General features: G+C 40.1%; 1 protein-coding gene and 1 long non-coding RNA gene across 13 annotated transcripts in view; one reads left to right on the top strand and one right to left on the bottom strand.

Annotated features, from left to right (window-relative positions):
• LOC124424581 overlaps nucleotides 1–16,963 on the top strand; it is a 54,993-nt gene extending 38,030 nt beyond the window's left edge. The window contains exon 2 of the long non-coding RNA XR_006942332.1: nucleotides 10,797–16,963. This is a non-coding gene — a long non-coding RNA (uncharacterized LOC124424581). The remainder of the gene's footprint in view (nucleotides 1–10,796) is intronic.
• Nucleotides 1–18,523, bottom strand: part of LOC124424569 (RNA binding protein fox-1 homolog 2) — a 79,816-nt gene that overhangs the window by 19,354 nt on the left and 41,939 nt on the right. For 11 of the 12 annotated variants that reach the window (XM_046963837.1, XM_046963836.1, XM_046963829.1 and 8 more), the window contains 3 exons: nucleotides 8,799–8,891; nucleotides 3,880–3,934; nucleotides 2,500–2,520 (listed from right to left, as the gene is read on the bottom strand). In XM_046963837.1, the coding sequence (XP_046819793.1) occupies nucleotides 2,500–2,520; nucleotides 3,880–3,934; nucleotides 8,799–8,891 (169 nt within the window). The remainder of the gene's footprint in view (nucleotides 1–2,499; nucleotides 2,521–3,879; nucleotides 3,935–8,798; nucleotides 8,892–18,523) is intronic. The other variant, XM_046963839.1, reaches the window with a different exon arrangement.

The raw sequence follows: 18,523 nt of genomic DNA, 5'->3' as shown, positions 1-18,523 counted from the left end.
TTTTTCATTTCCAAATCGTTTTCACTTTGATCAAACAAATCATTCTAATCGTTTTTAAGGTTTTCTTTGAAAAAATCGTCACATATTTAATAAATACTAAGGGCGAATACTTGGCGAACGGAATAGCGTTCGTAAGCACCTATCCTGAAGGATAAAAGGCGCATGCCATCTTTTCTTACTTCTTCGATCGTCTATCGATCAAAGGTATATACGTGTGCATACGTATATCGTGTTTCGTGCAAGATGATCTAAGGAGGGATCCTAGCAGCGCTTAGAAAAAGACAATTTTCGCAAATTTCTGCGAAAAAGATCGGTGCGAAAGAAAAAAAGAAGGAGAGAGTCAAACTTGGAGAAATGGTTCAAGTTGCTATCGTTGGTTATATATAAAAAATCATTTCCGATATCACGAATTTTGGCGATAAAAAAATCGCACCTACAATGCGGAAAAAACCGCTAGAAATTCGCTAAAAGTACGATCCATCCTGATTTCTTTCTTTTTTTCAAATTCCACAATTTCTCCTTCATTTCGTCATCGTTGCCATCTTCCGTTCATCCTTCTTGACGTTTGAGCAACAAGCAAGCATTTCCTTTTTCCTTCGTAATATCTCACAAAGGACCATATGTTTCTTGCAGATTCGTCCATCGACTCGGTTCTTATCCCTTTTGTTCTTGCTCGACATCGCGATTTCTCTTCGATCATTCGTCCTTGAATAATTACCTACTTAAAAATAATTTAACCAAGATTCCCGTACACATTATACCTCCCCTCCTCTCTCTCCCTCTCAAGTTATAATTAGCTTATCATAATGGAATGCGAGTTGTTTACAATACTCGCTAATAATTCAGTACGTTCTAATAACGCAATAATGAATTAGAAAATACAAAATCGCGAAGAATAAGCGACCCTCAATCGATAAAGTTGGTATGTAATTATTCGATATTAGTGTCGTTATAAAAAGTAAGCAATGATAATTTTCGTTCTTGGTAATTGCAAGCTATCGAGAGATAAAAGATATTCTCTAGGAAAATCGAAAATTCGCATAACCCGTAGGAAAGAGCGGCCACGCCGACGTCTCCGTTTCCCGAAAACATGGCAGCATGTTTGAGCGAATATTGATCAACGATACGTGACGTCGTATCGAAAATGACGTCGTCGTTGCACTGTTTCAATAATGCGTGTATATGTATAAAAAAATATATCTATATATGTGTATATATATATATATATATATATATATATATATATATATATATATATGTACACACACACACACTCCGTCTGTGTGAACGCCCGTGCTTAAACGAGTACCTATTTAAAAAAATGTCGCTGTATAATACCCTGTTACAATTTCGTTACATTTAAGCTGCTTCCTAAAATCCTGGCGGATCGCGTAATATATCAACAATGTTACTTAATTATAAAAAGAGAATATTTTAGATTTTCTTTCAAACGACTAATGGCAAGGATAGAACGATCCTATCGGACGCTATTGTATTTTCTTTACTTCTCGATAGAAACGTCTCGTTAATCCGCCTTTAATCACTGACCGTATCATTTGCTGCCGCTCCTTTACTGTAATAATTCTTTTAAGAAAAATATGCAAGAAGAGAAATCAAATGAAAAATAGAGTTAGAACCTTTAACGGGAACATATAACCAAGCGAAGAATCGATTGGAACCAAGTACTACACAAGTATGGATATATATATATATATGTATGGATATTATATATATATATATATGGATATATAATTAAAAAATAAAAACAAATAAAGTAAATAAGAAGAGAGAAAGGAGGGTGAAGCGCGATAAGAGAAAAAAGTCGATCGTGTTTCCTTTCTCTTTTCTTGTACTTTTACTACCTCGTCATTGAGGTTCTACGAAATCATTGATAAAAAAAGGGAGATTCACCGTGCCGCGGATTATCGCTACGTTTCTACCGCAAAAAAGTCGACGAAGAAAAAACGAGTAAGTGGGTTTCCCCCCTCCCTTTTTTCCTCTCTTTGGCTTTTATCTATAACATATTCGTGGCTGTTTTTTTTCTTTCTTTCTTTCTTTTTTTTTTTTTTTTTTGGCTTGGTCGTGGTCTGTGGCGGCTCTGTGTTGTAAACTTTTCTCTTCCCTTCGATCGATATACATATCTTTTTCTTTTTTTTCCCGTTTACGAAGAAAACTTTTGTATCATTTCAAGATTCTCTATTTCATATTGTCTTTCGCGATTGCATCTTTTTATAGTCACTTGGTCGCGCGAGAAGATTTTCTCTTATTTTTGTTTTGTGTGCGTGCGTGCGTGTGTGTGTGCGCGTGTGTATGTGTGTGTGTGTGAGTGTTTTCTTTTCGAGTCGTTTTCTACACCGTTCGTCTTTCGTCGTCTCATTAGCGTCGTTGCCTTGTCTTTTTTGTCTATAGGTCGCCTTCACGAAAATCCGTGGCAATTTTCACGGATCTCGTAGTAGAGAATCAGCAGTGCCGACTCGGGCACGTCGTGGATGCACCTACCCTCTGGCCATTGTACGCAAACTGCAACAGAAAAGAGTTTATCTCCTTTTATTTTCTCAGTTCTCGGTCGTTCTCCCATATCCTACGAGAGTCAACGTTTGCGCGGCGTTATCGTCGCGTTCGACACGTTCGACGTATTGGATCGATTAATTGCCATCGAATTCGTGGCAATTTCGAGATCGCGAGGACGAGAGAGCCGTGCCGCTGGAAGCTGTCAAGTAACGTAGCAGCAATAGCTTCGACACGTGGAGGTCGAAGCTGTTCGAGATAATCGTACTATCCTCGATTGATCGTACTATCGCGTGACCCCTAGGCCTTCCGTATCTCCCGTAGCAAAACGACTCGTAATGAAACGGAAGGTGGCGAATTATTCGACTTTTCCGTTCCCCTTTTGTAGAAATTCTAATGGCCTTGTTGTACGATGAGGGCATATATCCACCCGCTTGATCGGATATGCAAGCGAGTCAAATTTTCGATAAGGAAAATTCAAACGGGATCGAAGTGGATCCTCCGGAGGATCCCCGCGAAAGGGTAAAAACAAAAAGGTCGCTCTTTAAACGTCACTAATATGTTCTCGCCGTTAAAAATATCAGCACGTCCTACGTCCTAGCGAGCTTTTAATCTCTCTTCCGTCGCGTTCCCTTTTACGGGGGAAAAAGTTCGATCGATAAATTGGACGAATGGTACTATAATTAGATACCGCCGCGCGGTCCTTTTACACTGTGCCTATAGTTGCCACGCATTAGATCTTAAGGTGAGAGAAATATACGACGGGCTATAGGCGATAGAGTGAAGATACTCGAGAGACAATATGATTAACCGTCGATTTATCGTCGCGCAGACACAGTGTCAGTCTAGTTAGGAAAAAAGAATTTTCCGTATCGGCGGGACGCACCTCATCGAGAGACATCTCGTCGATAAAGGAGCCCCAAAGTATGCGGATAAATCTCCTCGAGTTGATTCCGATTATGAGAGAACTATGAGAACGATATCCGGAGTAAAGATCGCGCAAGTACGTCCCATTAATTCCTTCTCGACGGACGAACGATCGAATTTCTATTGCGAATAGGAAAAAAAGGAAAAAAACAAAAAACAAAAAAAAAAAAAAAAAAAACAAAAAAAAAAAAAGAACAAAAAAACAAAAAAAGAAAGGCGTTTATAAGTCGTCGAACGAGAACGAATCCAATGAGATTATAATTAAACGGTGGACATGTACGAATGAAGAAACACTTGGCAGTGCGACGCCAACGCGATCGTCTAATTATTTATAACGCTGATTAACCTTGCGAGTCGTGTTACGTTCGTAGAGAATACGATAACGGGAGCTTGATATTTATTATTCGGATGACAGATCATGCAATTTATACAGTTTTGACCTACCGTTGGGTACCGTCGGTGGCTTTTTCGTCTGCACCCTCGCCGTTGCATTGTTCACCTGTCGAGTTTAAAATATCGCATTAGAAATGTTTTTGATCCTTTAGCGGGATGGTCAGTCGTTTCGACTCGCGCGTACCTCGCGACTGGGAAACTATTGGATATCAGAAAGGCATTATCGTTTATCGAATTGAAATAGTTGACGGGCACGCACAAGTCGAATATTAAAAGGAGAAAACCTACGATCGATGCACAAGATCGTAATAGCTCGATGAACACAATGTTACTTCGATTCAATGTTAATTATCCGAGCGGGCTTTAACTTATAACGGGATTCTCATTATCTTTTTTTGTCTCTCCTGACTTTTTGTGAAAGTTAATAAGTAGATCGATGTGCATCGATCCGAGTTCGAACGATACAACAAAAATAACATCCTTCGGTCGCGCGTCGAGTCTCATCTCGTAAGAGCAAAGAGAAATCAAATTGAAATGAAAAAATTGAAACAGCGCAACGTTTCGTCCGACGTATCCTCGACGCGCGCCGACCGACGCGACGCGAAGCTCTTCCCTTGAATTCAGATAACAGATTCTTTCTTCTTATATTCAAAACGATTTCGAAGATAAAGCGTCTTCCCTATCGCTTACCACGTAAAATCTGATTTCAAGGTACGTTACATTGGCATCGGGGATACACGGAGAACCTGCAACGAAAAGAACCTCTCTTAACCGAATTTCCGACATCGAAAATATATATATATATATGTGTGTGTGTGTATATATATACATACATATATATATATATATATATACACACACAAATGTGTATACGTGTCTGCAGAGCTTCGCGTTTCTTCTATCTTTCTCGAAGAGATAACAAATAAATGGCTTTAATCTTAGATTGCGTAAAAAGAGAGGATTAAAAAAGGAAAAAAAAAAAAAAAGAAAAAGGAAGAAAAAGAAACGAAAAAAAATTCGTCTAATTCAAGGATACGCTTCGAAGTCGGAAAGTTTGCGATCGTCGAATTTAATGTTCGATCGAAAAAGACATCGCGTTGAAAAGCGTAAGGAAATAATAAGAATATTGTTCGAATGGAATCTCGATAAAAGGCGAAACTTGACAACGTTTAAGGTGGAACATTAAATTCGAACGATTCGAATAGAAGCGACGATTTTTGATCTAAGAAGGAGCATCAATCGAGCGAGATATTCGAGTAGAAAAAGTGCCGCGATGTAACGTGTGAAAAAGATGAGATACTTTTTAGATCGATTATCGGAGATCGAGACGTTTTCGAACGCTTGGGCAGAAGGAGACCGCAATCGCTATTTTCTAGCTAGGGTCTTTAACGCGTTTAAATCTTATACAATGGAAGGAAACGGAAGACGATCGCGATGAAAATAATGGAAAGGCCGATTTCGAATCTCATTAAGGGTACTTTGGTAAATTTCCTGATCTAAAACTAACCGCGCGCTGCGGCCTTCCTCGTTGAAGCGAAGGAGGAGAGCGCGCAAGACCTCCCTGCCGAATTTGACTTGCAAAGTAAGAAAACTCGAGCTTCGTTGAGGTCGTAATGCTAACGTATTCATCGTCGATGCCGGAAGCCGATCTATGTATGCATTTACGAACTGGCCTACGCTCGTCATCCCCTACCCCTTACGATTTTTTCTTATTCGCCAAATAACGACGTTCGTTTCCTCGAATTTCTAACAAAACGTAAGATAAATCGCACGTCGCACGTTACGATACGAAAAGAATATTTTTACTCGTGTAACCGCTTGGTTGCACCTTACGAGACCGACTTTCGACGAACCGAGCGGCGATAATGAACCACGATACGAAAACGAAGCTACTATCTACGTGCCGTCTCGCCCCGTTCTTGATGCAACGTGTAGGTATCAAAATCTCAACCGATCTCTCCTTTTTGCCAAGCGTTCGAAAGTATTCGAACGAATCGATCGACACTCGCAGCCTTATTCTAACGAGTCATGAAAATATTAAAACGAAAGGGAAAAAAAAAAAATGAAGGAAAAGATTACGAACGGATATTCCAGACACGTTCCTCGCTTTGATTTTTTTTTCTTTTTTGCGAAAAAATGAAGGTGAAGAAAAAAGTATCGTGTGTATCTATTAAAAAAAAAGCACGTGCACGTAGCGTTGCTTTGAAAAAGATCGACCGTTCGATGTATGTACAATTTTGGACTTATCTATGAACGCGTGAGAGAGCGGCCAGTGCGAGCTTATTATAACTATTCTTGTTCGTTTGTTCTTTTTTTTTTTTTTTTTTTTGTCATTACTCTCGTTCGTCTGTTTTATCGTATTTTATCGTTTGCGATAACTTTTTCGAGATTTTGTAAATTTTTCGTATTGTTCCTTACCTTTTTGGACACTTTGCGAGGTTTGATTTTTCAGTAGCCTCCTCAGTGTCCTCGACCGGCGTTCGCCCATTACTCTATTTCTCGATCGATCTATCCTAATATTGCGATCGAACGCGATCAATTTTATCTCTAGTTCGATCTCTTTCTCTCTCTCTCTCTCTCTCTCTCTCTAACTCGCTTTTTCTCTCAAATCTCGCATTTTAATTTTTCTCTTTATTCTTTCCCATCTTTGTTTGTTTCTTTTCTCAAGAGATCTGCGTAACATATAATATTTTTGATTTTTTTTTCGAATGAGATAAATCTTTTTCATCGGTTTATTCGTAATTTTTTAAATCGTTGCGCTTCCACCCCTTCAACGTAGTCGTCGTCGTCGTCGTCGTCGTCGTCGTCGTCATCGTCGTCGTCGTCGTCGTCGTCGTCGTCGTCGTCGACGATATTTCATTTTAACGGCGATATGACAAACGTGGACGTAATAACCGTTGAACTGCTGATTTTATTACTAACATATAATGCCCATACTCGACTGTAGATAAAGTTTGAAAGTCTAATGTGAATCGTCCACGTTGGCGGATCGCCCTACAAAATATTCTCCATTCTCGATATACGGGAACGTCGGAGATACCGATTCGTCCAGATACAGATAACGAATGAGAACGTAATTAACGTCGCGGATATATTTAGATTGCCATTGAAGGGATGCGGCCAAAGTCGCGCGAATAATTTGAGACGAACAAGGGGGTGCGAGCGAGAGAGACTCCTCTGCAACGTCCTCCTTTAGGCACCAACGGCTAACCGATCGATCTAAACCACCGTTGTTTGATACTAACGCAACGATGGATAGATAGCAGGACGTAGTCTACCCTCGACTCCGTGGTCTACCACGTAGCGAGCGATGACAAGTATCCGCTTGGTTTCGCGATCAAAGCTCGATGAACGTCGTCGGAGTATCTCCCCTTCCTCCCTCGGTCCCTCTTTCTTTATCAATTAAACGAGTTTATAAAGGTTATCTCGTAAATCGGTATCTCGCGCGCTCGCTCTTTTACCCTCGACGGAGTTTGAACCACGTACGGAGATCGAGGATTAAAATTACCGAGACCCTTGAAAATAGTAACGTTTAAACGATCCTTCGATAGACGAATAGATCAAATCCTATTTCCACCGTAAAAAATGATATTCTAGTCGATATCGAGATAGCAATACGGAATTTAGAATTTTGAAAAATTAATTAGAGTTCGAGGAAACCAGTGATAGACTTTTACAATATAAAAACTATACTCGGTAGTACTCGCGGAATATTACGGCGTGTTCGTGCTTAGAGAGCTTGCTGCTGCTCTCTTTTTTTTTTTTTTTTTTATTTTGTTCCTTTGGAAGCCCTCGCTCATCCTATAGCTTTTTTAAATCATAAGGTACAACTTCTTCGTCATCCGTTGTCCGCTCCTTATTGAAACTCGTCACTTTTCTTTTTTTCGAAAAATCTCATAATTGCATCTCGCGTGGATCGCAAACTACGTCGAAAGTGTTTCGAAAACGACGAGAGGACTTTCAAGAGGAATCGTTCGTCGTCGAGATAACGAGAACGTATTCTCTCGGAAACGTATTCGTCGCATCGAAAATTGCAACTTGGTACGCTCTAACGTGCCTTCTAAATCCTCTTAAAAACTATCATTTACAACTAGAAAAATTATTCGCGAGTGTCCTTTGAGTTTACAAAAAATCTAAAATGTTATACGATAAGGACGATCGCGAATGAGAAAAGAACGAAAACGATCATTTTTTTCCCTACGATCCCTTTCGTTCCTTACCTCTGTCTTCTATTATCATTTTTTCTCTTTCATCCTCTCTCTCTCTCTCTCTCTCTCTCTCTCTCTCTCTCTCTCTCTCTCTCTCTCTCTCTCGCTCTATCAATCTTTCTCTCTTTCTCTCTCTCTCTCTCGCACCTCTTTCTTACTCCATCTCACACTCACGACTCTCTCGTATCGCGTCGAATGATTGGGAAAAATCGAATCACGATCGATTCGACTACGTAGACAAGGAAAAAATTTATATTTGAAAGAAAAAAAAGAAAAAAGAGGATGAAGAAAATCATTCAACGCGATTTTGAAACGAAAAAAACGGCAAAAACGATCGTAGACGGTTTCGATCGTATTTCTCGTCTTTTCTCGAAACACTAGAAAGCGCGGGAACGTTCGAATCTGTAAAACGCTATAAACGCGCGCTTTCCAGTGTTTCTCGATTCCTGAAAACAAAGATACACTTTATGCCAAATTCGAAGGCGATACGCGTACGAATATATGCACGTATATAAATGTATACTTATATGATTATATATATATATATATATATATATATATATAGACATATATATATATGTATGTATATATATATATATACATATATATATACACTTCGTGTGTTTGTGCGCGTGTAATATATATAAATATATATAAATAAATAAATAAATAAATATATATATATATATATATATTATATAATGTAGATATAAAATTTTCTGTATGTATGTATTGTATAAGTATAAGAAAGTTCATGCACACCTCAATCTTTCTGCCCTCAACCACGGTGCCGTGTAGCCTCTCACGTGCCCGGTCCGCGTCAGCACTATTTGCGAATGTTACAAAACCGAATCCCTGCATGCAAGGACAGACAAAACAACATGCATTAAACTCAACTTACAGACTGCCAGCGCTTCGCAAGTAGCCGACTGGCTGGCTCGACATTTCGTACTTTTGCGTATCTTTCCTTTTTTATCTTATCACTCCACGTGCATATCTCTATCTCAAAAAGGGACTTTTAAATATTCGGCCGAGTGAGCATCGAAGATACTGAAAGATCGAAATGTCGAAATACCAGCGGAGATCTGCGAGCGCCTCATACTGCTTACGGAGACGCACCAAACAACGTGCAACAAATAAGTAAATGTAAAATCATGGTAAAAAATCATGGTCATGGTCACATTAATCATCTCATTGTCATATCATACCATATCATATAATCATATCGTATCGTGTCATGTCATTGTGATAATCGTCATATCGTTTGAGTAACAGATTCTTCCTTGTACCGAGCGGGGGTGCGTGTACCAGAGAAAGAAATGATAAAAAGAAAAAAAAGAAAAAAAAAGAAAAAGAAAAGAAAAAAAAAGTGAGGCAAAGGTAGGTTATCACCAGGATGATAATTTTTGGACGATGATCTAGGCAGGAAAAGAACAGAGATGCTGGCAAACGCCGCGTTAAACGATATACTTTACGCCGTTTCCTATGTGTATTCTATAGATTCGATCGATCGATTCTGATCTGACTGTATATCGGATGAAAATAGCAATAAAGTTTGGAAGCGAAGGGAAAGGAAAATCGATCTCGACACGCTCACACCGCGTTCGTAAATGGGTCGGGCGAAGCAACGAAAGATTGATCTTTGATTTTTCTAATTTCCTTATCTCGACCTTATCTCGAGGAAGGAGCTAAAAAAGAAGGGAAAAAAAGTAAAGATAAGGAGGAAAAAGGAACAAAAATGAAGTCGATAAATTCCTTTTTCCTATAAAGTTGGACGTAGGTTAGACGTCCGAAATAGAAAAGTCTTTTCGCGCTTGTAGCCTTAAAAGGAAATAGGACGTCGTGTAGCGAGGCTGATCCTACCGAACGTAGGTCCCTTCTTCCCATGGGAATAGAACACGGCGGAGAGAGAGAGAGAGAGAGAGAGAGAGAGAGAGAGAGCGGGTGGGAGGAGGAAGAGAAAGGGGAGAGTCCGAGATAATCGACTTTCCTCCTCCTAACGGACAGCCGGCCAAGGACGCGCCGATATCGCGAGATGTTCTCTCCTACCTTCGACGAATCCTATTAAATTCAACGAATCGAGACGCAGCTTCCTTGCTCTCTCTCTCTGTCTCTCTCTGTCTCTCTCTCTCTCTCTCTCTCTCTTCCTCCCTCTCTGTCTCTGTCTCTGTCTCTCTCCGAGACGAACGGCGAGGGTTGCGCAAAGTAATTTTTCCAATTGGAGAGATGGTAGGAATAAGAAGCAAAATGATGGGTACAACGTTAAAAGTTACCTTGACCGGCATCTCGCGAAACCGATAATAATCGATATTTTTGAACGTCGAAACGGTAGCGCTTCGTGACGACGTCACGACATTCACGCTCCGTGATTACATATTTTATATATTCCATGCATAATAAACGAGCACGCTTTTTCTCACGCTCGCATTTATGATATAATAACAATTTCCCGAGAATTTAAACAAAGTTGTGCCTAGAATCTTTTCTTTACCTTGTATCCCTGTCGATATCAATGGAAAATCAACGGTCGCGAAACCTTTTGAAAGTATTTTTGAAGAAACGAGTCGAAGGAAAATAATGATAATTCCGGGTAGATTTTTTCTTTTTTCTTTTTTTCCTCAAATTTGCATCAACGTTGTATATACACGGACCTCGTTGTCGTGCTTCGCCATCGCTTTAACGTCGGACCTTTTTTCACGGCTATTTTCTAGCCCCTACTGCGACCGGCGAGATAAAGCCTTTCTCTTTCTCTTCTTCCAGGCAGCCGCATTTTGTACGTCAAGAGGTAGAAAAGCTCTCGTGACGGGAGATCGAGCGCGATTCGAGAACCTCCTTTAAAGGTCTTATCGGTCTTTGGAAAATTGCGGCTCGTGGTGGGTGGTACCGGCATATCCTTGAGAAAATCCAAGAGAAAATCAATCTACGGCGCTTCTTCGGCACGCTCCACTCTCCGAACGATTAAACACACACCGATCCATTTCGTTGACTTTTTAAACGCGATCATTTTCAAAGAGCTAACGACGCTTTGGCGCGCCCATGAGCGCCTTTGGCAGAAACTCGGAAAGGAGCGATACCCGCGACTTAATTATCATTATTATTTTTATTATTATTATTATTATTATTATGATTATTATTATTATTACTATTATTTCCGCCAGGTATGATCGCCATCTTGCACGCCATCTTGTCCACACCCGCGCATTTTGAAAACTAGAAAACGTCGTCTTATGAATTTTTTATCACTCCCCGTAACGTGCGTGCGGCAAACTTTGATAAATATTTCCTCGGACCATGCGACGACGACCATCTGATTCGTCGAGCTCAGATTGCATTCGAAAGCGTGGCCTCGCCAATAAATAACGACGTAAAGGTGTTGCGATGAAAAATAGAAAAAACGTTGGAAGACGGGGGGGAGAGAGAGATGTAGGGAGGCGGGGAGATTCTTCTCGCGGTAAAAAAAGAAAAAGAAAAGGTCGAGAAAACATTCTGTTGCCGCACCCACACGAAATGAGTATTAACTATCGATAGAAAAATGCAGGTCGGGCCGCGAGTTTCGTTCGATCGTATCGCTCCATTTTCTCAGAGTCAATTCCGCGATAAAATCAAAGGAACATGGAATTTTAAATTTGTATTTCTAATCTTGCCTAACCTTTCTTTTTCCTCTTCACAAAATTAAAACGTTCGAAATTAAAACGCGTGTCTATAAGTACTTAACACTCCCTTATTGTAATAATACTTGTAAAGCAGATACGAGATTTCTTTTTTCTGCGGATAAAATGGGACTATTATATCGTGTCGGATCGTCCGCAGTCGTTCTTGAGACGATTAATTGCTACCCCAACCGTGATCGATTACCAGACGTTTTCTCCAACAAAGTAGAAAAGGTCCGACTACAGATCAGGCACAGCAATTCTCTCCTTCTCAAGCCCCCGCCATTCTACTGCACGTTATACATATACGTACGTATGTTTGAATATAACAATCGTTCATACATACATACATACATACATACATACATACATACATACATACATATATATATATATATGTATGTATTATATACGTGATTATACATAAAGACTACCGCATATTAAATGAAATTAATCAATGTTACAACAACGATTTTTCTCTATCGTCGCCGGACATACGGGCTCTCATTGCCTCACTACTAACGAATTCATTCCGTTTAAAAGAAGAAAGCGAATAGTTACACGCATGTGGTAAATATGACTGCTCATGCAAGCTCGGGTGAAACGATAAATAAGTACGTACGTACGTAAGTAGGTAAGTAATTAAGTAAGTAAGTAGGTAGGTAAGTGAGTGAGTAAGTAATAAAGTAACGATAAAGTAACGATGTCGATGTAATAATAATGATAGTAATAATGTAGTAATAATAATGACGACGACGACGACGACGACGCCGATAATGATGATGATAATAATAATAATAATAATAATAATAATAATAATAATAATAATAATACTGGTAAGAAAAGAGAAACAAATGTCGACACATCCGGCGTGCAGGTACTCGAGGTATTCGTCAAAGTTCATCCTCCTACGTAAGTTGAAGATGAAAAAAAAGTGAAATAGCGATAATAAAAGATAAAAAATGTGAAAGAAAAAAATGGAAAGAAGGAAGAAAAAAATAAAGGTAGAATAAAAGAAGAATAGGTACAAAGAGCGTAATAAATTTATAACCAGAGAGCGAAAAAATTGCACTTGCACATTGCGGCACACACACACATATATATATATATATATATATATATATATATATATATATATCTGTTGCACCAGTGCCCGAGATAGGAGGAAAAAGGTCTCGGCATTCGTAACGCAATACAACAAAGTACCAACGTTAATAAACATTCCTTATCGACCGAACGAATGATTAGCGTAGGGATTAAATTGCCAGAGTGCGATCCGACGTATCGCGGAAAAAGGGACATTGTCGTATGCCTTTGTTTTTTCTTTTACTCGTTATTCTTATATCCTGCAATAGAAAGATCGTAAACAGAGTTGAGCGATGACACGCGTGGCCGATGCTAAACGATCGCGTATATACGTATATGAGCATGTATACGTATATAACGAAACCGTGAGAAAAGGTAACATCGACGATTACTTACAATTGGATTAATCTTTGATTAATCTGAAGAGCCATTATATTTACTGTTATTATTACTATTATTATAATTACGATTATTATTACTGTTATTGTCACAATTACTACAACTACTACCAGCATCAACGAAGCCAACGACAAGTGACTCGGTATCGCGAACGCTCGTTGTTATCGATTAGCTCTGGCTACTACAAAAATTTCCTATTATTTCTCTTCGTTTGCTGTCAACTTCATCTGTCCGCCCCCCCCCTCCCTCAACCCTTTTATCTCGCACGCACTCACTCACTCACTCACTCATTCATTCTCTCTCTCTCTCTCTCTCTCTCTCTCTCTCTCTCTCTCTCTAGAAACGAAGAAACCTTATTGAGCGCGATTAACTTTGAACAGAAATTAAAAGAAAGGAATCGAGCGAGCGAGCAAATTTCTTTTTCCGCGAGAGACGCGCGCGTGTCCGCATATCCGCGCTTAGACGTAAGAGCGTGGCGAATAACAATAATTACCCAATTAATTAACAGTGAGGTGCGAAACATAGCAAGACAGAATAAAAAGATATTAACACTACTTTCGCGTCGACCGGGTGTGTGAGCGTGTGCGTGTGTTTCAGAAGAGACAACTATATTCAATGAACAATCAAGTCAAACAATTAATCAACCGTGTTGTTATGTAAGTATAGATATTATATGCGCTATACAGTGAGTGCTAAACACGGCAGGAGAATATTTGGAAAATGAAAAGTGGAAGAGAAAGGGGGAGGGGCGATGGGAGGGAGGAAATAGTGAAAGAGCTTGAAACGTCGATGTGTTTTCTCGTTGTATAAGAGGATCCAATATTTTCTCTCTTTTCTTTTTCCTTTCTTGGTTGGGGCGCGATCGTCGAACCATACCCGTTGTTGATACGTATCAAAGAAGAAAGAAACGACGGAGAAAAGGAAAAGTATTGCACGGTCTTGAACGAGTACGTGTCGATCTTTCTTATTTATTTTATATTTTACCTCTTTCTCTCTTATTACTCCTTTTTTAGTAAAGTAACACTCTACTGAAGTGTCGTACGCGACGCGAGAAAATGAAGAGAAACGTCCTCCGGTACGATCGCGCGCGCGAACAATTCCCGTTACGAAATTCAATCGTTACCTTTCGCGAATTTGCGCATGGCTCTCTTTTAAAGGACGGAAAGTAAAATATGGAAGGAGTATTTTCATTCGAAAAATGGATGAGATAGATAAAAAGAGCAGGAAATTGAAAAGTACTCGAAGTAGTGTGACCGAAGCTGCCAAACAACGATATAAAAGCGCACAAAACAATACGAGAGATTCAAGATTATATATATATATATTAGTGTGTATGTCTATATATACACATACACGAGAGACCAAGAGAGAGAGAGAGAGAGAGAGAGAGAGAGAGGAGGAAGGAGAACCAAAAGCAAGAAAAGAAGAAGGACCAACGAGATTAAAAGTATAAACTTCTTTGTGGACGTTGCAGATATTTCGTTGAGAGATATTTCTCTTTTTTCTTCTTTCCTTCTTTCTTTCGCTCATCTTACTCACTCCTCTCTCTCTCTCTCTCTCTCTCTCTCTCTCTCTCCCTCCCTCTCTTCTTGTGTCCGTTCTCTTTTCTTTTTGTCCTTTAATAAATATATCGTAGAAGATACTAATGTGTGTCGAATGAGGGAAATTCAGAGTTTCGAGAACATTTTCTTTGGCCGTTTCCTTGAGTTTCGTAGATGCGCATATAAGTGGCAACGATAACAACGACAATGTTTTTCAAGATCGGACGAGGATCCAAGCGAAGAAGATGGAGCCGAACGAGTCTTTCGAAGGAGGATTCGAGAGAATATAATAATGCGATCCGCCGAACGACGGTGAAATCGAAAGCAGCGTTCTCTATTCTAAGACACATACGTGATTGTTAAAAAAGAAAAAGAAAACAAAAGGAAAAGAAAAAAAGAATATGGGAGAAAAAAAATAAAAGCATTGGCCTCTCATTATACCTTCCACTCACCTATAAAAAAGCGTGCGACTACTATTTACATATAATAATAGTAATAATATAATAATAATGATGATTGTAACAATCAAAGATGGAGATACCTTTCGTATTATAACGTGTATATGCGCGCATATCTATGCGACGAGTATAGTGCGCGTGTAAATATATATATAATTGTGTACATATATATATATATATATATGTGTATATATATATGTATATTTATATATATATGAGTCTTGCTAAATGCAGTATATCATGTATGTACGTATCATGCTGGTCACGTTGCAAGTGGATTAGTCGAGGCTCGGCGATCGCGATGGAAAAGGAAAAGAAAAAAATATGGAGCGAGGAAATTGAAAAATTGAAACACTTGGTCGATCCGCACACTTGAAGACGAAGATATTACTATTTCCTTTCTGTCGTCTATTTATTTTCTCTCGTCCTTCGTACTTTGGATCCAACGACAATTTCTCGAAACTCGTAAGGATCGGGCTCGAGAATATCGGAATTCGTGGATTCGGAGAAATAGAATTGATAATACAGGTGCGACAAAGTTTCATCAAATCAAATGGGCAGCATCTCCCGAGAATTTTTCCTTCGCGAGCGGAAGTGACGCTCGACCGGAATCGCCAGATTCGTACGTAATAGCTCGTTCGAAAGTTATACGTTCGAAAGTTATTCTCTTTCATAAAGTTACGATAATTCTCTTCGCGCTTCTCTTTCGTTTTTTACATTTTTTACCTTACGAACGAGCATATCGTACGAGGCGCTACGATCGATTCTATCAAGTATAACCAATGGGAACTAAATAACGATAAAATGCGGAAGGCTAGCTAGTAAAAATGCAACAGCTCGTCTAACAACTACGAGAGAACTAACGCCATTGGTTATATGCTATTTATATATACGTATATATATATATATATATATATATATATATATATATGTGTATATGTATATGCGTGTGTGCGTGTACGTGTCACTAGGGCACATACGCAAAGACGAGAGAGAGAGAGAGAGAGAGAGAGAGAGAGAGAGAGAGAGCAAGGGCGACGGGCAAGGCTTCTCCTCTTCGTTCTTTTCGTTTCTTCTCCAGTTCGATTCGGAATAAATGAAAACGAATAAAAAGGACGATGCTCTTTCTCTCTCTTTCGATCCCGTCGCACTCGCTCTCTATGCTTTTTCCCTCTTCGAAGATATGTCTTTTTTACTTCTTTTTACAAAATGCTGCGCTTCATTAGGGATGCCACATTCCATTTACATTGACGAAGCTTTCGAAAAAATGTCCTTCTTTCTCTTTCTCGTTCCCTCACTCTTGGCGCACGCACACAGACAGAGAAACACGCAAACAGCCAAGCACACGCGCAAACGTACGATCTTTCTGTCTCTCCCTCTCTTTCTCGCTACCTTTCGTACTTTCGTGTAAACTCCGACACTCTTAAAAATACAAAATGTCTTATCCTCCTAGCCTTTGTAAAATCCAAGAGTATGTATCATTAGGTAATATAATTGTTAAGAAATAGTTTGACAATTTAGTTTCAACGTTCGATCGATCGTGCATTTTACAAAGGCGAAATTCGATAGAAATATAAATAATTGAAATACGTAAAAACGTATGTCGTAAGATGCGATGGCAACGCTCTCTTAAAGACGAAAGAAATTGCGCTTAACCGGATTACCAACTGTCGTTATAATCGTCGAAAAGTCGTCGAAAAGTCGTCGAAATCGATCCAAGAATTAAGAGTTAAGAGGCTAACGCGTAAGAGGAAACGAAATGTTTCTCTATAGTTAGGTAGAGAACGATCGAGCGGGAAGATAAGGGCGGACCGGTTGCACGGGAATTTAATTAATCTCCCCACCACCCGAGAGAACTTCCTGAGAGAGAGAGAGAGAGAGAGAGAGAGAGAGAGAGGCGGAACGTGGAAGTGGACCACTTTGCGTTCAATATTCGCTTTGGTGATTGGTCGTTAGGAGTACGGACGTACCCTGCTTTCGGACTTCCTGTTCGAGACCGTCGCGCGTCGCTCCGACGGAAGCTTATTCGAGCATTACTCGGCTATTTAATCTACGGCTAATAAGTATGATTGCCTTTTCTAAACTTCCGATTTGCTTAATCTTCTCTAGTTTTGCTGCCCCGAGGGAGATACGGTAAAAGGGATTTCGACGCGACGATCAAACTAAACTTGGGATGGTTTTACGTCGTTTATCAAACGGACGTCCTCGTCTCCCCCGTGGGACGCCATTTCGCGCGAGAAAATCGAGTTCGACCTAGAGGGAGGGAGAGAAAGAGCACGGTTGATCATTTTCCTACACTCGCCCGAGATTAAATTCCGTCCATCGAACGGAAGAAGACGCAATAATAATAATAATAATAACAATAATAACAATAATAATAACAATAATCGTAATCTAAAGCGAAGAGAAGACGAATTTAGAAAGCGAGCTTTGCACGATTTGTTACAAGTTTTCTCTCGACGGGAAGGAATAGAAAAGGAGAGGGGGGGGGGGGGGAGAGGGAGAGAAAGAACAAGGCTGGTCGCGTGAGTGGCACGATTACAACTGCAAACGAACGATCAAAATAATAAGAGGCGCGTTTAAGAGTTACAAGCAAATATTACTTTCGTGACTATTCATAATCCAAGGCGATTTGTCCTATCGTCGGGCCGCACTCGGCTTTTTCCACTGTGTGTGCTCTAGTGGAATACTACCAGAACGTAACGCGGGGTCGAACGAGAGGAAAATCTGAAAAGAAAGTGGCGATCGCGCAGGATCAATAGGGAAAAATTCAAAAGACCGCGAATCGATCGGCAAGGACGAGCCCTCGCTTCGTCCGCGTCCGAGTAAACCAACCGAACTCTCGTTGATGAAGTACACTCGTGTGTACTTGACGCAAAGACGCTGAGTATGCAGGCTCACCGGATGCCGCCTGTCGGCACGATCTATTACTGCGGGATCTTATCCAGACCTCTGTCATCCATATTGAAAGCTATTTACATAACGTTTCCCCGGCACTATGCGAAACCCCCTTTCGTTCTCCCTTCGATCTTCTCTTACTCGCCGCCGTCGTTGGCCGTTGGTCGTAACAACTACCTACACTCTATATACCGTTTTTACCCAATTACCGATTTTCAAAAAAGCTCGACGATCGAGCGACGAGAGCGTTGCCAGCGCGCTGAAAAAGAAGGAGAATGAGCAGCAAGGAGGTGCAGGGCCGCGAGCTTTTTCCTTTTTCTCTCTTCCTGACGGGAGAGAGACTTTGAGATCGAAGAATGAAAAACTTGGGTCGCGGCGCTGCACCTTTTTATCAAAACGTCGATCGATCATCTCTAATCGCCAGCGATCCAAAAGGAGAATAAAGCGCCGACTTT

This window comes from Vespa crabro, chromosome 6 (assembly GCF_910589235.1).
Source record: "Vespa crabro chromosome 6, iyVesCrab1.2, whole genome shotgun sequence".
NCBI lineage: Eukaryota > Metazoa > Arthropoda > Insecta > Hymenoptera > Vespidae > Vespa > Vespa crabro.
The sequence above is the reverse complement of the archived record's forward strand: the minus strand, read 5'-3'. Positions and strand labels throughout refer to the sequence as shown.